The following is a 23,257-nucleotide window of genomic DNA, read 5'->3' as shown; positions in this document are numbered from 1 at the left end:
TGTTGAGTAAAACTGTACAGTAGTTGGGTGCCATGGCTCATGACTTAATCCCAGCACTCAGGGAGGCTGAGTGAGGTGAGCGGATGGCTTGAACTCATGATTCTGAGACCTGCCTGAGCAAGAGTGAGACCCCATCTCTACTAAAAATAGAAAAATTAGCCCAGCGTTGTGGCAGGCGGCTGTAATCTCAGTTAGTGGGGGGGCTGTGGCAGGAGCATCATTGGAACCCAGAAGTTTGAGATTGCTGTGACCTGTGACGCCACAGCACTCTACCCAGAGCGACAGAATGTCTTTTAAAAACTTGGGGGGGGCATAATCACCTTGGCGCCTGTGGCTAAAGCAGCTAAGGTGCCAGCCACATACACCTGAGCTGGCGGGTTCGAATCCAGCCCGGACCCGCCAACCAACAATGACGGCTGCAACCAAAAACAGCCGGGCGTTGTGGCGGGTGCCTGTAGTCCCAGCTACTTGGGAGGCAGAGGCAGGAGACTCACTTGAGCCCAGGAGTTGGAGGTTGCTGTGAGCTGTGATGTCATAGCACTCTACCCCCAGGGCGACAGCTTGAGGCTGTCTCAAAAAAAAAAAAAATGGGGGTGGGTGGGCAGTGGCTCACATCTGTAATCCTAGCACTCTGGGAGGCCGAGGGAGGCAGATCACCTGGAGCTCTCAAGATCGAGACCAGCCTCTAAAAATAGCCAGCGTTGTGGCGGGCACCTGTAGCTCCCTCCAGCTACTCGGGAGCTGAGGCAAGAGGATCTCGAGCCCAGGAGTTTGAGGTTGCTGTGAGCTATGACGCCACAGCACTCTGCCGAGGGTGACAAAATGAGACTCTGTCTTAAAAAAAGAAAAATTATTTTTGGTGTTGTTGTTCAGTTAAAGAATGAACTATTGACAATTTGTGCCTGGTTCACAGGTCCGAAAAATGTGTGAAATGAATAAATGAGTGGTAACTGGAAGTTCAGAGATTAAGTAAAACTACACGCAGACGTCAGAGAATTAATGTGGAAGACAAATCTCTTCAAGGAGGAAGACTGACGAATTTAAAAGGCCGAGTCACTCCCCTCACGCCCGGCTCTGGGGGCGGGTCCAGGGATGATCCCGCCTTCTCCGCGCCATTGGGAGGTCTTGACGCTCTCCAAGTCCCCTCCCCTTTAGCCTCCGGGGCGGGAGTGACTACACCAGGAAATGAGACTACATTTCCCGGCGCGCTGCGCGGCCGGGGCGAACGAGGAGCCGGAAGTGGGACTCGCGAGGTCTAAGGGCGCGAGGGAAGTGGCGGGCGGGGACTGACGGGGGGCGTGCAGGTGAGCTGACCGGCCTGGGTTCGCTGGCATGGCAGAGGCCAGGAAGCGGCGGGAGCTGCTTCCCCTGATCTACCATCATCTACTGAAGGCAGGCTATGTGCGTGCGGCGCGGGAAGTGAAGGAGCAGAGCGGTCAGGTAGGCTTTCGAGGGCCGTGTGCAAGGGCCGCGTGCAAGATGTAGATAGAGATCAGCGGCCCGCGCCCCCTTCGCAGGCGACCTGACGGGCGCTGGGAGCCGGGTCTCGCATTGCTTGAGGACACCGGCCAGGACTGCTGGAGGAGCCGCAGCCTTTGCCTCTACCCCAGTGACTTCCAGCCCCACGGGCCTCAGTTTCCTCATCTGTGCAGTGGGCGGGACGGGACTTGTGCTAACACCGAGCTTTGTAATTCCCGCGCCCCCTTACTCCACCCCCTTGCTGGTAGCGGTAGTTTTAAGTTTTATAAGTCTCCAGCCACGTGGCTCGGCGCCGTCTTCCTAGGGCGAGGAGGTTGCTTTGAGTCCCAGAGGTGGATTGCTACCGGCCCCGTCGGGGAGTGTCTAGAGAAGGGTCCCGAGGCCCTTTCGTTGAACTGGAACTCAGGCCCTTAGCGAACTCTGTACTGAGACGGGCAGGTTTGGGTTCAAACTCGTGGTACAGTCTTTTCTTCATTCATTGCACAGTTGTTAATTTGGTGCTCAGAGTGCTGGCCATCGAATTGTGAACACTGTCTCACAGCCCTCCTGGAGCTTACAGTCGGAAAAACAAATCAAAGAATCATAAAAGTGACTATATACTTAACACTACCTCTAAAGTGTTATTTAAGAATAAGAGGTACAGGGATGGGCCAGGGGTGATTTCTCACGCCTGTAATCTCAGCACTCTCGGAGGCCGGGATGGGTGGAGCACTTGAGCTCAGGAGTTTGAGACCAGCCTGAGCAAGAGTGAGACCCCCATCTCTACTAAAAATGAAAAACTGAAGCAAGAGGATCCCTTGAGGTCAGCAGTTGAGGTTGCTATGATGCCACAGCACTCTAACGAGGGTGACAAAATAGACTCTTTCTAAAAAAATTAAAATAAAGAGGTATAGGGATGGAAGATTATCCTTGTCAGGGATATCAAGAACTGCTTTATAAAGGATGTGGCAGTTGACTGAAGATCTGAAAGAACAGTGATGGGTATTCTGGGCTGAGGTGCAAATGCCCTGTGGTGGGAGGGAGTTTGTGTACTTGGCTGGCCTCAAAGTCCACTGGCTGAAGGGTGAAGTACAAAGGCTATAGATGTCCCAGGGGAAATAGAGGCAGGGGCTGTCTGGAGGGGGCTTATAGGCAGTTTGGTTTTTATATGAAGAGGAGTGGTAAACCACTGGAGGGTTTTAAGCTGGTAAGACAGTACCCGGAGTAGTAAATATCTCTCTGGCTAGAGGTGAGGAAACTGCGCCCTGGGGCCATGTGTGGCCTTCTGGATCCATAAGTACAGCCTTTTGACTGAATCCAAATTTTACAGATCAGATCCTTGAGGCTGCAGATTCTCCATCTGTGCCAGGTTGCCCATGGGTCAGAAGGGACTGAAGAGTAATACACCCAGAGATGTTACCTATGCTTTTTCCAACCCCCTCTGAACCTCAGTTGCCCTTCCTACTCCATTTATATCATTAATAGGTAGGGAGAGCAAGTGATAGTACTCCTCTTCCTTGGGGCATATGCCCAGGCAAAAGTATCTCCAAACATTCTAGCAGGAGCAGACAGATGACAAATATAAAAGATAAGTTAATAATACAGTGTATCTGGTGATGGTAGGTATTACCTATAAGAATAAGGTGGTCAAGTGGGGTAAGGAATGTCAGTGTTCCGTTATAAATCCGGTGGTCAAGGAAGCCTCACTGAGAAGGTGACATTTGGGCAGAGGCCTGAAGGAAATGAGGGGTGAGCTGTGTAATTAGCAGAGGAGAGAACATTCCCAACAGCAAGACTTACAAGGCCTTGTTGGAGGCACAGTGGCCTGACACATTGGAGGACGGTGAAGAGGCCACTGTGCCTGGAGTGGAGCAGAGTGAAACTAACTCTTGAAGTCTCAGTGCAGCTGGCTCGCTGTACTAGGTACTGACATAGATTGTCTTGTTTAGACCTGATAGCAACCTACAAGGTGGGTATTGCTGTTATCCCAGTGTTATAAAGGAGGAACCTGAAGTTTGAAGAGGTGAAGAGATTAGTCAACAGTTAACAGTAGAGAGAGTGGGCCCTCTGGCCTCTGGTTGAATGGCCTGGATTCTACCTGTTTCCCTCTGATTCTACCAAGGGGCTGGCACCATTTGGACCCAATCTCTTCCCAGCAGACTAGTGAACTACTACAGTCAAGCCACCTAGATGCCTTGGTGTCTAGGCTGTGGTTGTTGTGTGGGGAAGATTGACAACTCAACCTTTGAAAGCCTTTTTAAAGGTCAGGGTGGGAAAAGCCATGTCTCATGGCTAAAGAACTGGATAAATGCTTGCTTGGAATGTTCCAACTTCAGCCTCTCAAAGGTGCCACTCACCAACATGAAAAGATTTTATCTGGGATTTGCTTGTCCTTCTTGTCTCTAGAAGGTTTTGGGTGGAACTGGCAGGACCAAGCAGACATACTTCCTAGAGCATAAAGCTACCTGTCTGTGCAAGTTATGAGATTGGGAAGAGTCAGGCCCAGGGAGGATCCTTACTGGGGGAGTTAATTGTGACTCTCTCTTTATTTCTCTACAGAAAATTTTCCTGGCTCAGCCTGTAACCCTTCTGGACATCTATACATACTGGCAGCAGTAAGTCTGGTGGGGCTGAAGGGGCACAATAGGCACACCCCAAGAAATCAGCTTGGAATAAGCTAGGCTACTAGTCTAGTCTAAGATCTGTCTCCTTAGCCCAGTGTGGACACTGTTTTACCTCCAGGAAGGGCTGTCACATCATATATATGGGTATTTCTTTGTGGGCCTCTGGTAGTATAAGGAGACATTGAAAATTGTGATCTCTTAAGAAGAAAAGCTTCTCACCAACTTGTTATTCATTTGATCAAACTTTTCTTGATCAAATGCCAATGCTTATTCTAAGTATGGAAATATTATCAAAAATGAGACAGATGTGGTTCCTTCTTTTCTGCAGCTGACATAGTCAAGGAGTTAGGCATGAGTCAAAGGGTAAAACAATTGAATGTAAAATTATAATGATGGTAAGGATTATGAAAGAAAGGTACCTGGTGCCTTAACCATATAAATGAGGTGATCTTTGACTTGAGAGCTGTAAGAAATGGGGAGAATGAAATAGGCATTAGGTATAGAGAGGTGGACAGAGTTACTTGGTAGTGGAAATTGCTTGTCCTAAGGCCTATGCTGAGGGGATAGTACAGATACGGCTAGGCAGTTGGCAGGGCCCATCCCATGCAATGGCTAGTCATCAGTGGTGAGTAATTGTGTCTTTACCTAAGAGCAGTAGGAGCCATGAAAGGGTGAAACAGAGAGAGGAGATCACTCTGCACCATGGCAAGACTGGTCAGGTCTTCAGGCATCATTATCCAGGCAAGAGCTGATGGGGCTGGCAACAGGAACACTAAGAGGTAGACCGTAGATTCCAAGAATAATAGGAGACAAAATCAGGATCTGTGGGTAGGTGGGCGAAGTAGTATCTGATTGACTCCCAGGTCTGGCTTATACACCTGGGCAGAAGATGGGTCCGTGTATAGAGCTGTAAGGGAACCCAATTTGGAGGGAAAGATTTCAAAGACATATTGAGTGTAAAACACTAAAACTTAAATACTTTTCAAAGGAGGAGGAATAATCTAAGTATGTATCAACAGAGAAATGGCTTAAGACTAAAGAAGGGGATAATTGTTCTCTTGATGCACTGGCCTGACCATAGCCAACTAGAGAAGTAAAAGACCTATAGATATGTCCAATGCTGGAGAATACTGAGATGTCCTGGATGTAAAAGAGGAAGGTGGGAGGGGTGAGGACTACTGTTTGCACATCTTTGATGATCAAGAGAATAGCATGTTCTCTGAGGCCCTGGGAGTTAGAAGTGTGCCCATGTGTACCTGCTTTAAGAAGACAGGTTTCAGCTTGTGGATATAAGCATTTGATCATCAGAGCTATCTAAAAATGAGGTAGGTTAGCTGGGCATTGTGGCAGGCACTTATAGTCCCAGCTACTCGGGAGGCTGAGGCAAGAGAATCACTTGAGCCCAAGAGTTTGAGGTTGCTGTAAGCTGTGATGCCACGGTACTCTACCCAGGGCAACATAGTGAGACTCTGTCTCCAAAAAAAAAAAAAAAAAAATGAGGTAGGCTACAGTGGGAGTGGTGAGCTCCCTATTATCAGAGGTGTAAGCAAAGACAGAAATAGTGTAGAAACCCTCTAATGAAGAGCTAAGTTCATTGAAAACCCTGCCAGCACTCAGATCTTGACTCTTCTCTGCTGCTAAGGTTATGTCAGAGCACAGGGCACAGCCTGTACTTCATCACCCTCTGACTTGCCCAGATGTGTGGGTGTTTTTCATAGTACTTCCTTCCGCAGAAAACTGCTTCAGTGAGCTGCTCAACACACACTTCCCTGCCACTGGCCCCCATTTTGGGTTAGGGTTATTGAGTGGGACAAGGACCTCATGCCCACCAAGGGTAGCCTAGCCTAGTAGTTCCCCACAACTAGCTGACCTTGAGCAAGTTTCTTGGCCTTCCTGAATCTGTGTCTTCATCTGTAAAATGAAGATAATAATAATTGCTTTGTTTTGTTGTGAGGATTAGACACAGCAGTCTATATAAAGTGATAAATCCAGCTCTCTGTTGGAACCCCCTCCCCAAGTATTTATTGAGCACTTATTACAAGCCAGTTACTTTTCTTACTAGAGCTAGAAACAAACTGGAGAAAAATCTCTGTTCTTATCAAACTTACACTCCATTGGAAGGAGAGAGGCTAAATAACTGGTACATGTAATAAATGAAAGCCATTTTTAGCAGATTTCTGACAATTGGCCTTCCTGAGAATAAGGGACCCCAGGTATTATCTCACAAACAGCAGGGCATTGTCCATCTCAGCTGGAAAACCCTGAGGATGGGATGGTGGGGTCAAAGATGGTAAGACTTGAAAGTTCAGAGAACTTAGCCATCTGCGTATTTATCCTACCAGGGCCCCAAACATACTTTGACCCTGGGCAAGTCACGTAGTCATTCATTTTGAGACTTGCGCTAGGCATCTCCCTGCCTCCCCAAACCTCCTTTCTGTTTTGGTGAGGAGTCAGGCAGGAAGTAAATAACAGAAGCTAGAGGAAAGTGCTCTGAGAAGAATGAAACAGGGTGACAGCGCAGAGGCATTGGGGGAGGGGCAATCAGCAGGGGCCTTTCTGAGAAGGCCACATTAGAGTTGAGACTTGAAGGACAAGGACTCGGACAGAGTCTTCCAACAAGTTCTAGATGAGGAAGGTCCTGGAGAGTTCTGTGAGGTGCCTACATGGGTTGACACCTACCCCTTAAAGGCTGTCAGCTGTTGCTATTGTATAGCCATATCAAGTATTCCTGGTTATCTTTATGAAATGAGTGAAAATGGGGAGGGGAGGGGGGAGGCTTGATAGAGGGAGGGTAAAATGCAGGACCACACCTATGGAGCATATTGCGAGGGTACAAGTCAAATCTGTCAAGTGTAGAACATAAATGTCTTAACAAGACATCAAGTAAATAAAAAAAGAAAAAGAAATGAGTGAAAATGGAGAATGCAAAATTGTGTCCACATTGTGTTTTCATCACTGTTTAAATGCTATGCACGTTTCCTTTGGGGACTGGGAGGATGTGGGAAGTTCTGTCTATTCAAATCTGCTGCAGTTGTTCTGTCACCCAGTTGTTATAGACAGTCACCCTTGTCCTGCAGAACCTCAGAACTTGGCAAGAAGCAGAAGGCAGAGGCTGATGCAGCATTGCAAGCCAAGAACCGTGTGTCGGACCCCATTAGCAGCTCAGAGAGCTCTGAAGAGGAGGAGGAGGAGGCAGAAGCTGAAACTGCCAAAGCCAGTAAGAGCCTTGCATGCTGATCACCACTGGGGGACTTGGGCCCCATCATTGGTGCTCATGGAGACTCAGCCCAGGGCCCTGTACCTGTGGGAACAGGCTATGGGATATTGCATTACCCCAGGGTAGAGTCCACCTCTAGCTTCTCATGTAGTGAGCCCCAGAAGACCAGGACCTTGGGAGGGTACTACATACCGTTTTTAGTATTTATTTGAGCCCTTCCTCTGTGCCAGACAGTGTGTCCTCAGGCTCTGAGTATCCAAGGCTAAACCAAAAAAACTGGATGGGTCCTCATAGTCTTATTTGGTGTGCTTGCACTGGGGCCTAGGAGCTACATTTCTATATAAGCTCCCAGAGATTCTGATAAAAGTCGAAAGATGACCACATTTTCAGAAGTACTATCAGAGAGTAGTACTTCAGAAGGCAGCTGGTGGATACGTCTTCTGTGTGGCCTATGGGCTGCTTCAAGAGTTGCTGATCTTCCTGTTATTTCTGATGTGTGCACATTAGTACTGGGGACACTATTTTTTTTGAGACAGAGTCTAGCTTGGTCAACCTTGGTAGAGTACTGTGACATCTTAACTCACAGCAACCTCAAACTCTTGGGTTCAAGTGATTCTCTTGCCTCAGCCTCCCATGTAGCTGGGACTATAGGCGCCCACCACAGTGTCTGGCTTTTTTTTTTTTTTTTTATGAGACAGAGTCTCACTATGCCACCCCCTATAGAGTGCTGTAGCATCACAGCTCACAACAACCTCAAACTCTTGGGCTTAAGCAATTCTCTTGCCTCAGCCTCCCAAGTAGTTGGGACTATAGGCTCCCGCCCACAGCATGTAGCTATTTTTGTTGTTGTTGTAGTTGTCGTTGTTGTGTAGCAGGCCAGGGCCGTGTTCAAACCCTCAGCCTTGGTGCATGTGGCTGGCGCCGTAACTACTGTGCTACAGGCAGCAAGACATTTGTCTGGCTATTTTTTAGAGATGGGGGGTCTCACTCTTGCTTAGGCTGGCCTTGAACCAGTGATGTCAGGCAGTCTAACCACTTTGGCCTCCCAAGTGCTGGGATTATAGGTGTGAACCATCACATCTGGCCTTTGGTAGAGTGCTGTGGTTTTCACAGCTCACAGCAACCTCAAACTCTTGGGCTTAAGCGATTCTCTTGCCTCAGTCTTCCAAGTAGCTGGGACTATAGGTGCCCACCACGATGCCCAGCTGTTTTTTTGTTGTAGTTGTCATTGTTTAACTGGCCAGGGCTGGGTTCAAACCTGCCAGCCTTGGTGTATGTAGCTGGCGCCATAACCGCTGCGCTACAGGTGCTAAGCCATGAGCTTCTTGAGCTTTACACAGAAGCAGCCGTAACTCTATAGAGGAATTGCTGTGTCTCCCATGCATCATATATTTTTTTTTATGCATTATATATTTTTTTGCTTACATGAAAGACAATTTCTACAATTTGGCAAATTATTATTACACTTTCCTTCTACTTTTTATTATTATTATTATTTAAGAGATAGGTTTCAACAAGGCCAGGCACAGTGGCTCATGCCTGTAATCCTAGCACTCAGGGAAGCTGAGGCAGATGGATTGCCTGAGCTCAGGATTTCAAGACCAGCCTGAGCAAGAGTGAGACCCCGTCTCTAAAAATTGCTAGGTGTTGTGATGGGAGGCTATAGTCCCAGCTACTTGGGACTAAAGCAAAAGAATTACTTGAGCCCAAGAGTTTGAGGTTGGTATGAGCTATGATGCCATGGCACTCTACCGAGGATGACAGAGTGAGACTATCTCAAAAAAAAAAAAAAAAAGATAGGTCTTACTATGTTGCCTGGGCTGAAATACAGTGGCTATTCACAGGTGTGACTATAGCCTTTAATTCCTGGGCTCAAACAATCCTCCTGCCCAAGCCTTCTGAGTAGCTGGGATGACAGACACATGCCACCACTCACAGCTTCCTGAAGCTACTCTTTTTTTTTTGAGACAGAGTTTTATTTCTTGCCCTCGGTAGAGTACTGTGGCATCAACAGCTCACAGCAACCTCTAGCTCTTGGGTTTAAGAAATTCTCTTGCCTCACCCTCCAAGTAGTTGGGACTGCAGGCACCCACCACACCTAGCTATTTTTTTGTTGTAATTATCATTGTTATTTGGCAGGCCCAGGCTGGATTCAAACCTGCCAGCTCCGGTGTATGTGGCTGGCACCCTAGCCACTGAGCTATAGGCACCAAGCTTCTGAAGCTACTTTTAAAGATGTTTGAGATCATACTAGATATATATTTTATATATTGCTTAAATTATAAATGTAAAACAAATTCACTTTGAACGGTATAAAAGAATATAGAGGAAAAACTGAAGGTTTTCTATTCTCCTACTCTGCTTCCTTCCCAGTAGGTAGCCATTAAAACTTTCTCCTTTGCATCTACAGTCTTACAGATATGCATCCTTACACATGTATGTACAGACCTACATGCCATGTAAAACAAAAGTGGTAAATTTCATACTGACAGGCTATTCAATATTGGTCAAAGTTTTAAGCTATGATAATGGAATTGAAATTATACCTTTGCTAGGGATAATTTTTGAAATGGAGTCTCTTTGCTTAGGCTGACCTCAAACTTCTAGCCTCAAGTGTACACTCACTTCAGCTTCCCAAGTATGTAATTATACTTTTTAAAGAGTCTTCCCTGAGAGAAATATGCTGAAGTATTTATGGGTAACATGATAGGATGTCTGGCATTTTCTTCAAAATAATTTACAATGGGGAAGGGTGGATGAGACAATAGATGAAGTAGGATTGGCCACAAGTTGATAATGGTGGAGCTGGGTGGTTCAATATACTTCCTCTCTACTTATGAATATGTTCAAAATTTTCCACAGTTATAAAAAGAAATGGAGGTAAGTGCTAAGAAAAGAATTAGATCATGTCATTCATCTCAGCAACTTTGTTTTTCAACAAGAAATCTGAGATTTTAGAGATAACATCCTTGTGTAAAAGCACCAAGAATCGATAAATCTCAGTATCTAACTGGACCTGAGTCTCACGGTTCAGCTGCTTCTTCACTGACGAAACATTTGAGTTGCAAGCAGCTTTTACTGTGGACCTACTGCTGGCTGCTTGACCGCTATTTCTTCTTGCTGAGGCCTTTCAGGCTACAATGTGGTAGCCTGTGTGGATAGTACCAACAACGAGTTGTGCAGTGCCTTCGTGGTAGTAGACCGCAGGAACATGAGCCAGTCCTTCTCCCTTTGGGTCCTCAGCTTCTCATGCCACAGAGGAGTTGGGAATCCCTTGGAGATACAGATGCATTTTTGTTCCTGGTGGACATGGCTAATGCATCATAGAGCTCATTCCCGCAAGTCTGGGCTCAGCCTCAGATCCTCGTGCCAGCACCAGGCGGCCAATACCAACTGAGTTGTTAGGTGAGATGAAACCTGTTTGTTGTTCTTAGATGAGAAGTACTCATCTGGCTCAAACGGTGGGTGTTTGTGTCTTGTAGCCCCCAAACCAGCATGTACCAACTCCTCCATCACGGGCACGGATTTGCCATCAAGTGTGAAAGAAAAAGGCAAGGTGAGTGAGACCTTCCAAGCTGTTGCCTATGGGAGTTGAAGTGCCCAGTAGGGGGGCAGTTGCCTGTGTGAAAGAAGGATAAGGTTATGAGTAAATGCCCAGCCAGTTTCACCAGCTATGGAATCTTGGCGAACCCCTTCACCTCTCTGGGCCTCAGTTTCTCTTTCTAATGCAGGAGGCAAGGCACATTGTGCACATGGGATGGACGGTGTCTTTCTCCCTTTGTACATTCATTCAAGAGAGCATTACTGACACCTGCTATGTTCCAGCCACTGTGTACTCAGTGGAAACAACACAGTGAACAAGCCACTTGTGCTTCTGAAACTCTAAAAACACATTCTAAGTCAAAAACTACTTAGTGGAATGTCATCTTCTGCTAACTCATAAAACAATGTTATATACATGCAGGATACTATCTCTAAAATTGCCTGCAGCATTAGCAACAATGTATAGAAGTAATGATAACATCCCCCCAAAACTGCTGTTCACCACTTACCAAGTATCCACTTTGTCCCAATTCTATTCTCAGCATCTCTGTGAGGGGAAGTGCTGTTTCTAGGGAAATAGAAACTTAGGGAGGAAATTTGCCCAAACTCCCTCAGCTAGAAAGTAGTAGCATTGGGTTCAGGTGCAGGTGGTCTGTGCTTTAATTCACCAGGCCGTACGGGATGTGTCTATCACTATTGTTCTCTGCAGGCAAAGACTGAGGCAGCTGGCAAGATGAGGAACGCTATGCCAAACCCTGCCTCTGTAAAGACAGTGGCCCACCTCCTCTCTGGGAAGTCACCTAAGAAGTCAGCTGAACCCTCAGCAAATATTACCTTGGTCTCAGAAACTGAGGAGGAGGGCAGTGTTCCAGCCATTAGAGCTGCTGCCAAGCCTGGTGAGAACCCCCTACCTCTAGGAGCGAAGCCCCCACAGTTTGGGCTGACAAGACAGGCCCCGGCACTGCTTTGTCAAGTTCTGGGACATTCTGGAATTCAAAGGTTTGTCTCCCTGACAGAGTCCTGCACCTCAGGCCATTTTCCCCTAGATGAGAGAGAGTCAGCTGCAGGGATAGCACCTAAGGCTTGGCAGCCTGGGTAGTGGTTGGAGCATTTCTAGTTTATTACTCTCTGGTGGGTTATAGTGACCCCTGTGTTGTCTTAGAACTAAACTGAAAGGTCTGAGTTTACCTCCATTTCTATGCACAGTAAGTATTTGCCCTGCCTACCTCAGTGGATATGATAATAGAGAAAGATTCTGCAAACTGTCACATGCTGGTGCATGTTTGTTAGGACCTATAATAGCCCTTACCGTGGCCTCAGAGATGTGCAGGAAAAAAGGGAAAATTATGGTACCCATCTCAGAAGGGGGGCTCCCAGAGAGGGTGGACCTATAGCTCTGTACATGAGGGGTAACGCTCAGCACCTAGCTTTGATTGGCAGCTGGCATGGGGGGAGGTTCTGGGGAGGGGCAGGTGAATTTGGAAAGGGTGTCCCTCAGTCCCCTCCATGTCCATCCACAGGGATGGTGTCAGCAGGCCAGGCCGACAGCTCCAGCGAGGACACCTCCAGTTCAAGCGATGAGACGGACATGGAGGTAATTGCGACCCATCTTCAGGAGTTGCCCGCTTTAAGCCTTTCACCCTTCCAAGAGGCTGCCCAGAGTTTCAGATGCCAGTGGGCCCAGATCAGTTCTCTAGTGGTGTCGGGGTGACCAGGAGCTAGAAAGGCTGCAGCTAGGAGAGATAGGGAAAAGAATGTGGTGCTGCCCACCATGCTGGGAGCATGAGAGGAGCCAGTGTGTGGGAGAGGGATACCATCCTGTGAGGCAAAGCTTCCTGGGAGAGGGGCCCCTAAGCAGGGCCTTGAAGCACAGTGAGCAGCACTGGGAAGGGGTGTAGAAGACATTCCCATCAAGAAGAGAGGCAAGGCCCAGGGGAAGTACTGTGGCTATCATGAGCTGTGGTCAGGGCTGAGGCTGCTGAGAGGGTTCTCAGCCCTCTGGTGAATGCCAGGCTCAGGCACTTGATCAGAGGTGGACAGGATTCTGGCCTTGTCTCTTCCCTGAACTTTGACCTGGGAGAGGTCCCCACAGGTCATTCCTTATCTTGTACCTACTAAGCACCAGGCCTGGGAATCCAGTGGTGAGCATGATGGACAGGGCTCCTGCTGCCATGGAGAAAGGGAAGCTCCCTCAGATATTTAAGGTGATGGCTGCTGTGAAGGAAAGCACAGAGAGCCGTGAGTGATAGTCATGAACCTGATGCTGAGGTGTAGGCATAAACAGAAGGAACAGTGTGTGCAGAGGTGGAGGCAGGGAAAGTTTGGTTCCTTTAATGAACACTGGTCTATAATTTCATGATTGAGGGGAAAGTGACACAAGACAAGATGAGGTCACAGGTAGGTGGGGCTGGATCCACCACCTGACCTGGAGGACCTTCATAAAAAGGATGGGTTTTATTCCACTGGCTGTAAGAAGGCATTGTATAGCTTCGGGCATAAACAAGATGACCTAATTAAAGTTGCAAAAAGATTGTTGGCTACAGCTTGTATGGAGACCATGTAGGGGGCTATGGGAGTGGTACTGGCAGAAGATGCTGAGGGCTGAGAACAAGATGTCCAAGTTATTTTAGAGGGAGAACCAGGAGGTGTGAAGGGTGGACTGATCTGGTGCCTGGGGCACTTCTTACCTCTCTGTCTGACCTTACCCAGTAACCCTGTAAAGGTTGAGAACTCACCCCTAAATCCCCTACACCTGGCCATAGGCTGCTCCCCACCTTGTATCCTCACCTTTAGGCCCTAGGTACTGCTAGACATACAGATGCTTTTGGCCCTGGAACACAGCGCTGGTGAGCCAGAAGCCTTGCAGAGCTCCATCAGAAGTGAGGACACAGATGCCCCCAGAAACCCAGGGCCATGTAGGGAGTTTAGGAAAGAGCTCACAGATGGAAGGAATGTGCCCAAATAAGCTGATGGGAGAGCTGACATTCAAATCCTTGACTCCTAGCCCTTGAGGTGGCTACCAGGATCAGATACTTGAATTTCAGGGGCGGACAAGGATAAGCTCTCTTGATTAAGCAAGACTGCCCTCCTAACCTACAGGCTGAACCCTGTGGGTGTCAGGTGGGAGAAGACCTTAATTGTTGAGAGTTCTGCCCCCAAAGCCAGACAACCATAGGCTACAATCATGAACTCTGTCCCTTCCTATTGATCTTGAGTGATTTAACCTCTTTTCTGGAAAATAAGATAAATATTTGTCTCAGGGAATTGTTTGAAAATCAAATGAAGTTAGGAAAAGGCTTTATAAACTGAAGCACCTTATATGTCTGAGAGGAAATGGTTCAGTTACTATTCATTTCCTAATTCCATCTTCTGTTCCAGGTGAAACCCTCAGTAAAACCAGCCCAGGTCAAAGCCTTGGCTGTCCCTACCAAGAAGCATCCAGCAAGAGGGGCAGCCGCAACCCCTGGGAAGGTGGGGGATGTGACAGCCCAGGTCAGAGGAAGTGCCCTTACTGCAGCTAGGACAGCCAAGAAGCCAGAAGAGGAGTCAGAGAGTAGCGAGGAGGAGTCTGAAAGTGAAGAGGAGGCCCTCGCAGGGACACCCAGCCAGGTAGGCCTGGGGGGACAGGGTGCTGCTCCTCGGCTCAGCCAGCTTTGCTGTGCCCAAAGATTACCAAGGGCTGCATGGGCATCCATCTTTCAAGAACATAGATGTGAATCTACTTTCCCCATGTTGACTTAACAATTTAAAAAGCAGCAAGCTAAGCAAAGCCTGTCTCAGCAGCCTGTACCTTCTACACAGAAAGGTTATTAGAAGATCAGAGCTGTTGTTTTCTGGGCAGTTGGCCTAGGGCTGAGTGGCCCAGGCCTTAGGGACCTCCTTTATGAAAGGTCCAAGGTAGAGCCTGATAGCAGCAAAGAGGAGTTAGTGAAGAGGCTGCGTAGAGACCTTGTCCATGAGGCTGAGGATCGCCTTCCCAGGGGTCCTTCTGCTTTCCGCATACACAGCCCAGGGAGGGCCTCTATCAGTCCCTCCAACACATTCAGACTGCCTCTTCCTTCAGGGCCTCTGTGCTGCCCCCACCCAGTCAGGTGTGTTCCTGTAGGCTGGCACCTGTGCCCACAGAGCTCTCCAGCTGATGGGAGCCCAGCAGCACACGGGCTTTAACTATACTATGTGCTGAGGCAGCCCAAGGGCATCAGGGAAAGTGGTATCTGTCCAGGACCTAGAAGCTGAGGAGGCATGGGTCAGGTGGAACGGGAATGAGGCTGTAGGAGTGAGAGTGTGAAGCTGATCAATTTTTGAGGAACCAAGAAGAGGCCAGTGTGGCTGGAGCACCAGACAGGGTGGGAGTGGGAGAGAAGCAGGTTGTCATAAGGCCTCTGGGCTTTATCCTGAAGGCAACACCAGAGAGTTTTCAGAAGCAGGTTAACAAATTGCCCTTTCTCTTTTATTAGGTAAAGGCCTCTGAGAAAATTCTTCAGGTTAGAGCTGCTTCAGCCCCTGCCAAGGGGACCGCAGGGAAAGGGCCCACCCTAGCACCCTCTGGGAAGGCAGGGCCTATAGCCACTCAGGCCAAGGCAGGGAAGCCAAAGGAGGACTCGGAAAGCAGTAGCGAGGAGGAGTCGGACAGTGAAGAGGAGATACCAGCTGCCAAGGCCCCGCTTCAGGTGAGGACCAAGGAGGGAGACCTCAGGCAAGCCTCAAGGTCCTCTGTCTACTCAACTGTGTCATGCCATTCACTTGGGCTGGTCCTCTGTATCTGTCTCTGGTCCTGTGTCTCCTCACGCATCCACCCCCTGGGCTCTGTTGTTTCTCACTCTAGGCAAGGCTCTCAGAGAAGGCTCCCCAGGTCAGAGCTGCCTCGGCCTCTGCCAAGGAGTCCCCCAGGAAAGGGGCTGCCCCCGCACTCCCTGGGAAGACAGGGCCTGCAGCTGCCCAGGCCCAGGTGGGGAAGCAGGAGGAAGACTCAGAGAGCAGCAGCGAAGAGTCAGACAGTGAGGGGGAGACCCCAGCAGCTGCGAGCCCAGCCCAGGTGAGGCTGGAGGACACCCTGTACGCCCCACGCCCAGCCTTGACAGGCCTCTATGGGGTTTCCTTCTCTGTACCTAGTGCCCAGTACAGCTCCGCTTGCCTCTCACCTGTGTCTTCACACATATTCTCCCTCTCTGCCCCCTCCCCTGATCCTATTCTTTGTCACTCCCAGGCAAAGCCCTTGGGGAAAAACCCCCAAGTGAGACCTGCCTCCACCATGAGCGTGGGGCCCTCTGGGAAAGGTGCCATCCCAGTATCCCCTGGGAAGGCAGGGACCACAGGCCCATTGGCCCAGGTGGGGAAGAAGAAGGACCCAACAAGCAGCAGTGAGGAGTCGGATAGTGAGGGGGAGGCACCCATGCCTGCCGCTCTGACCCAGGTGAGGCCCGTCTGACCTGTCAAGGCGCAGCCTCAGTGGCCCCGACACACCTGCCCTCTTTCTGCACTAAGACTGTGTGTGCTTTCCCAGTCTCTTGTATCTGCACATATCTACTCTTTGGGCTCCCTCTCCTGATGCTGTCCTTTGTCACTCCCAGGCAAAGCCCTTGGGGAAAAACCCTCAGGCCAAATCTGCTTCGGGTCCTGCCAGGGGGCCCTTGGGAAAAGGGACTGTTCCAGTAGCCCCTCAGAAGGCAGGGCCAGTGGCCACCCAGGTCAAGGCTGAAAGCTCTAAGGAAGACTCAGAGAGCAGTGAGGAGTCGTCTGGGAGTGAGGATGAGGCACCAGCAGCCATGCCTCCAGCTCAGGTGAGGCTTGAGGAAGAAGGCCACTTACACAGCCTGACTCACCACAATCACCATCATCCCTCGGAGCACTGAGCTGCTCTTTCGTTGGAATGTGGGTTCTAGCTAGTGAGAAAGAACAGCAGTGGGACTCCACCCTGGAATGGATGAATAGGGGCAGGCGGGGTAGTGTGTGTGTGCTCTGAGGCTCTAGGAGCCTTCTCCAACCCATCTTTGGTGTCCCCTCAGGCAAAACCAGCTCTGAAAACTCAGACTAAGGCCTCCCCAAGGAAAGGTGGCACTCCTGGTACCCTCACATCTGCCAAGGTCACCCCTGTGGGTTCTCAAGCCCCCAAGAAAGGAGCAGCATCTTCTCCAGCTGTGGCCAGGAGTGTCCAGAGACCAGAGAAGGACTCTTCAAGCAGCGAGGAGTCGGACAGTGAAGAAGAGGAGACAGCCCCTGTGGCAGCAGTAGGACTGAGGCCTGTGTTTGCTGGGTTGGGCCCAAGTGGTCCTTTAGGCTCCTGTGAGAAACTTCTCTTCCACTTTCATCCTAGGCAAAGTCTACGGGGAAAGGCCTCCAAGTGAAAGCTGCCTCAGCACCATCCACGGGGCCTTCAGTCCTCCCTGGAAAGATGGGACCTGCAGTCACCCAAGTCAAAACTGAGACACAGGAAGACTCTGAGAGCAGTGAGGAGGATTCAGACAGTGAGGCTGCAGCTCCAGCTCCAGCACAGGTGAGGCCTGGGAGGCGCCTGCCCAGCCCCAACAGCTGTGCCTGCACAGGGCCGAGAAATGGCTTGTCGGGGGCCACTCTTGCCCCTTATGTGCAGAACCTCATTGCCCCCTCTTCACTCCGTGTCTCCTCTGCCCTTCAGGCCTCCAGGGTCTCCTTTGTGGCCTTTTGAGCTGTGCTTTTCCCAAGCTCTGGAGTTCCTACTCTGCCAGCTGCTGCCCTGGTCTGAGACTCCTATGTCCCTGGCCCTTGCGGAGGTTCTGCCTTGACGGGGACATGGATGGGTGTGCAGGTTTACAGCATGGTGTGATAGGGTTGTGGTTGAGGGTGCTCCTGGGCTATAGAGTGTAACAGATGAGCATATCTAAGGCTTTTGTAGGAGACATCTGAACCAAGAGCTAAAAGAGGTAGCCTGGGGAAGTGTTATAGGCAGAGAAAGCAGCCCATGTGAGGCCAGGGGAGGAGAGAGCACCTGGCTTGGGTGATATGCCTCCAGACAGCACATTCTGGTGGGATCAGGCTATATTGTGGTAGGTAGATGGCAGGGATTTGGAGCCAGACAGCCTGGGTTCAAGGCCTGCTCCATGTCCTGGCACCTAAAGCCTCTTACTCTTCTGTAGAGTAAAAATCAGCCCTCACAGGTTTGGGTGAGATCTCACCTGCCATACCCAACTAGGGGCCTGCATACAGTCACCCCAAGGGTGGGCAGGCTAATGTAGAACAAAATCTACAGTCAGGTCTCCCAGGGAGGTAAAGATAGCACAGCTCACTCCCTATACTCACCCACCCACTGTTTATTATTTTTAATTGTCGCTCTTTTTTTCCCCCCAATAACCACTCAGGAATTAGTCATTTCTCTATTCCCTGTACCTGAGCACACATTTCTGTCGATTTTTGTTGTTGTTCTCATCTCACGGTTGACTTGTGGGACCCAAATTCCTAGGATTCCTCTGCTGAGGTTTTAAGCTATGTGGGGGCTCCTTTCAGAGTCTCAGTCCAATAGCCTCCTCTCCCCTTTTCTAAGCTACAGACACATTCCAGACAGAGTGCCTTACAGAGTTTCATTGTACAACTCGCTTAAATATTTCTCTTCCCATCTGAGCCTCTGACCTGTACCTTGAGGTGGGTGTGAACCATAGGTTATTTAGAAGTGAGTTAGTTTCCAAATATCTAGGATTACCCAAGTTTTGTTTTGTTGTTAACTTCTGATTTAGTCAGAAGTTAATCACATTGTGGTTGAAGAACATACTTTGTATGATTTCTGTCCTTTTTTATGTATTGAGACGTATTAGGTCAAGTTGGTCTCTGTATCTTTTGCTTTGTTTTCTTGTATCTCTGTAAACAGAAACATGACTCCCTTCTAGATGACTGAAGTACTGTGCTGATGAGCACCTTGGCCTTAGTCACACAATTTACGCCTTAAGAAATTTTTTTTCTTGAAGTCCTGACTCTTAGTTTTACCTGGTCTCATGTGCATGAGGAATGGTAGGAGGAGGAGCATCTTCTGGCACTGACCAAATGACATCTCTGAATGAGGCAGGGGCCTTGACATGCTGCCAAGTTCCTCTCACATTCACAGGGCTTGCTGTCATGTCTCTAGGTATGGATTTGGTGGAGACTTAGATGGGCATTTTGGGGTTCTCTGGATTATCAGTTAAGATTAAGTTAAGCTGAAGAAAACCTCAAACAACAATGGTTTTCTGTCTTGTTCTGCCACCCTCAGTACCTGGCTTCACCTCATAGATTAAGATGGCTACTTGAGTTCTAGCTATGAGCTCAGCATTCCAGCCAGCCAGGAGGAGGAAGAAACATGTTTCCTACCATTTAGGGCGCTCAACTTATATTCAGTAGCCAGAATTTAATGACATGGACACCAGTTGAAAGGGACCCTAGAAAACATCTTTGTTATGGGTAGTCTTGTGCTTAGCTAATGCTAAGAAAAGTCATACAATAATAAGTTCATCTGGCTCAGCACCCATAGCACAGTGGTTACGGCACCAGCCACATACACTGAGGCTGGAGGGTTCAAACCTGGCCCAGGACAGCTAAACAACAATGACAACTGCAACAAAAAATAGCCAGGCATTGTGGCAGCAACCTATAGTCCCAGCTTCTTGGGAGGCTGAGGCAAGAGAATTGTTTGAGCCCAAGGGTTTGAGATTGCTGTGAGCTGTGACACCACAGCACTCTACTGAAGGTGACATAATGAGACTCTGTCTCAAAAAATAAAATAAGTTTATCTGATTGTTTATTGTGTTCTATGCACTATGTTAAACTCTGAATCTCCTATTTAATCCTCACAATAACCCTATAGGTAGCCCTCTTTATTATCTACATTTTACAAAGGAGGAAAAAGTTCTAGTGAGATCAAATGATTTGTTCAGGTTCACACAGCTCTTAAATGGAGGTGCCAGAATCCAAACTCAAGTATCTGGCTCCAGAATTAGTGTTCTTGAGTAACTGCTCTGTTATATCTCACCTTCTCCATCCATAATTCCCTTTTCTCCTTCCAGGTAAAGGCCTCAGTGAAAACCCCTCTGGCCAAAGCCAATCCAGCTGCCACTAGAGTCTCTTCAGCCAAAGGGGCAACCTCGGCTCCTGGAAAAGGTGTCACCACAGCTGCTCAAGCCAAACAGGGGTCCACAGCCAAGGCACGTGAGACCAGAAGCCATGGGAGGTGTGGTGTTCAGTTTGGGGTGGAGAGGAGGACCAGCCACTGACCCTAGCCTGGACAAGGGCTGGGGTGACCTCCCATAGTCACACCATGGTGAGGTGGTGAGTCCCTTAACCTAAAAGGACTCATGTTGTCCATTTCCTTTTCTAATATTGTTATCTCTTTGAAATTCAGGCAAAGACACCAGCAAGAACCCTCCAGAACAGTGCCCTCTCAGTGAGGGGCCAGGCATCTATGCAAAGTGTGGGGAAAGCAGGAGAGGAGGACTCAGAGAGCAGTGAGGAAGAGTCAGACAGTGAGGAGGAGGTGCCAGCTCAGGTGAGGCTCAGAGAGCAGCCCTATGCTGGGAGCCACAGGCCCAGCATAGAGCATAGCTGCATTTGCCCCATCAGTCTCCTATGTCTCCTCATACATCCAGCCCTCTGGGCTATCTCCCTATTATATTTCTCTCTCCAGGCAAAGCCTTTGGGGAAGACCCCCCAAGTCAAAGCTGCCTCAACCCCTGCCAAGGAGTCTCCTAGGAAAGGGGCTATCCCCATGCCTCCTGGGAAGACAGGGCCTGCAAACACCCAGGCCCAGATGGGAAAGTGGAAGGGAGACTCGGGGAGCAGCAGTGAAGAGTCAGACAGTGAGGGGGAGGCCCCAGCGGCCGTGACCCCAGCCCAGGTGAGACCCACTAGGCCTCCAAGCCACCACTGCCTACTCCTCGGTCAGAACTAGGTGGCGTTCAGGGCCAGGTAAGGAAGGAAGACCTGCTTAAACCTCTGCCTTCAGGATCCCTCATCCCAGCCACTGTCCTGCACCTTTCCTTAGATAAAACCTGCCATAAAGGGCGGCACCTGGGGCTCAGTGGGTAGGGTGCCAGTCCCATATACCAAGGATGGTGGGTTCGAACCTGGCCCTGGCCAAACTGCAACAAAAAGATAGCTGAGCATTGTGGCTGGTGCCTGTAGTCCCAGCTACTCGGGAGGCTGAGGCAAGAGAATCACCTAAGTCCAGGAGTTGGAGGTTGCTGTGAGCATCACAGCACTCTACTGAGGGTGATAAAGTGAGACTCTGTCTCTAAAAAAATAAATAAATAAATAAAACCCTGCCATAAAAACGCCAAGCAAGGGCCTCCTCAGTAAAAGTCATTCTGCTTGCTCCTTTATCGAGGCCTCCATGGCATAAGCAGACACGCCAGCCCCCTGGAAGGATATGTCAGCAATTGCTGCCAAGGCGCATAAGGCCATGAATCAAGAGTCCCAATCAGAGAGTCATGAGGAGGCTTTGAGTGTAGGGCAGGAACACTGAGGCCCTGGGGGAAGTGAAGGAAGTCACATCCCTCACCTGGGCCTAAGAAAGACTGCACATAGGCAGGTGCACCTCCCAGGGAGGCTTGGAGAGAGCAGGGAAATCTGGACAGTTTTCCTGTCTGCAGAGGTGGCAGAGCTACCTGAGTCCTGCAGACACGCAGGGCGACAAGCTCTGGTACCTACAGGGCTCAAGCGTGTGATGGAAATGATTGACACAGGCCTGGTGGAAGAGATAGATGGCAACTGACATGGTTCCTTGCTGTCAGGAGAGACAGTAGGGAGAGGTGGTAACTAGGACAACCTGGAGAATCCTTCCCATCTAGAGTGACAATGCTATTAGCTGTTGTGACTGTAGAAATGTATCATCTGTGTGGTCAGATCTTCCTTTTCTTAAGGAAAGCCAGAAGTCCCTGTGTCATGTCAAGCTTCATCCCCTCTTAAATTTCTTTTTTCTTCATGAATAATACAAGTGCCATGGCTAGGGCCGGTGGCTCACATCTGCCTAAACCTAGCACTCTGAGAGGCTGAGACAGGAGGATCTCTTTAACCCAGGAATTTGAGGTTGTAGTGAGCTATGATGACACCACTGCCATCTAGCCTGGGTGATAGAGCAAGATAGTTGTCAAAAACAACTAAAAATACGATACCCAACCTCTGAGAACCCTGTTAAATGCTTCTAACTCTAATCCCTGCCTTTGGTACATCAAATCAACTATTGGTGATGAAAGACATTGGCTCTGCCCTCAAGGAACTTGACTGTTTATAGGACAAGACAGATGACCATATTATCAAAGAATATTCTGGTGGTGCTCTGTTTGATGGAGCTGGGAGAATAGGTGAGAGGCCTAAGAGGGATGATTGAACTGAACTTGAAGGAAAACAGCTGAGAGGCCTAAGAGGGGTGATTGAACTGAACTTGAAGGAAAAACAGGCATTGACTGGGCCCGGAAGTGGAAAGTGGTGTGTGGCAAAGGGGCAGGGGGTGAAGGCATGTGGTCAGCAAAGGCAGCTGTCCTGCAGGCTGCAGTCCCTTCCCAGTGCTTGTTACTAGTGACATTTACGGAGGGGCTAAATAGGCTAAAACACAAGCCCCACCCATGTTTTGACCTGGGCAGTTTTCTTTTTTTTTTTGGAGACAGGGTCTCACTTTGTCACCTTTGGTAGAGTACCGTGGCATCATAGCTCATAGCAACCTCAAACTCTTAGGCTCAAGTGATTCTCTTGCCTCAGCCTCCCAAGTAGCTAGAACTACGGGCGCCCACCACAACACCTGGCTATTTTTAGAGACACATTCTCACTCTTGCTCAGGCTCATCTCGAACCCATGAGCTCAGTCCACCCACCTTGGCCTCCCAGAGTGTTAGCATTACAGGGAGTGAGCCACCGCACCCAGCCTGTTTTTAAGTTTTCAATGAATTGCTCTATCAGTCAGTGTCCCAAGAGAAACCCAAGTTGAAGGAGCTTAGATAATAAGAGGACCGATTGGTTCAGCATACAAAGTCCCAGGGTCCAGCTAATGTAAACGTGGTTCCTTCTTTGGTGACCAGATGTCCTCCATTTCTGTGCCCCACTAGCCTCATTGTCACAGCAAGATTGTAGTATCTCCTAAAAGGCTAGGAATAGTCTTCCCTTCAAGTTTCCTCATCCAAACCTCAGGCTAGATGTGCTGCCACCCCCCCGCCCAGGTGTGCGGTGGGGGCCACCAGAAAAGAGTCAGGGTTCTATTAGCAAGGAAGACACAGGCATTACTGTTGAGGTGACCAACAGTGTGCATTTTTTCTTGCCCCATTTAAAAATTGGTAAATGCCGTGTTCAAACTGGGATCTTCTAGCTTCTTAAGGAATTCGAAATTAAGGCAGCCCGGCTCGGCGCCTATAGCTCAACCGGCTAAGGCGCCAGCCACGTACACCTAAGGTGGCGGGTTCGAATCCCCAGCCCGGACCCGCCAAACAACA

The 23,257-nt window shown here is 49.2% G+C and overlaps 1 protein-coding gene across 5 annotated transcripts in view; it reads left to right on the top strand.

The window, feature by feature from the left end:
• The first annotated feature begins 1,271 nt into the window (after positions 1-1,271).
• TCOF1 (treacle ribosome biogenesis factor 1) overlaps positions 1,272-23,257 on the top strand; it is a 40,121-nt gene continuing 18,135 nt past the window's right edge. For 3 of the 5 annotated variants that reach the window (XM_023515495.1, XM_023515497.1, XM_023515491.1), the window contains exons 1-15: positions 1,272-1,440; positions 4,018-4,073; positions 7,160-7,299; positions 10,782-10,855; positions 11,552-11,738; positions 12,363-12,436; positions 14,221-14,451; positions 15,300-15,512; positions 15,668-16,255; positions 16,413-16,622; positions 16,848-17,069; positions 17,156-17,335; positions 19,848-19,985; positions 20,183-20,326; positions 20,465-20,674. In XM_023515495.1, the coding sequence (XP_023371263.1) occupies positions 1,333-1,440; positions 4,018-4,073; positions 7,160-7,299; positions 10,782-10,855; positions 11,552-11,738; positions 12,363-12,436; positions 14,221-14,451; positions 15,300-15,512; positions 15,668-16,255; positions 16,413-16,622; positions 16,848-17,069; positions 17,156-17,335; positions 19,848-19,985; positions 20,183-20,326; positions 20,465-20,674 (2,775 nt within the window). In that variant the 5' untranslated portion in view covers positions 1,272-1,332. Of the gene's footprint in view, positions 1,441-4,017; positions 4,074-7,159; positions 7,300-10,684; positions 10,856-11,551; positions 11,739-12,362; positions 12,437-14,220; positions 14,452-15,299; positions 15,513-15,667; positions 16,256-16,412; positions 16,623-16,847; positions 17,070-17,155; positions 17,336-19,847; positions 19,986-20,182; positions 20,327-20,464; positions 20,675-23,257 lie in introns of those variants that run through there. The other 2 variants (XM_023515500.1, XM_023515501.1) reach the window with 2 other exon arrangements.

Source organism: Otolemur garnettii, unplaced genomic scaffold (genome assembly GCF_000181295.1).
Source record: "Otolemur garnettii isolate 467f Iridium unplaced genomic scaffold, OtoGar3 scaffold00003, whole genome shotgun sequence".
Taxonomy (NCBI): domain Eukaryota; kingdom Metazoa; phylum Chordata; class Mammalia; order Primates; family Galagidae; genus Otolemur; species Otolemur garnettii.
The sequence above is the reverse complement of the archived record's forward strand: the minus strand, read 5'-3'. Positions and strand labels throughout refer to the sequence as shown.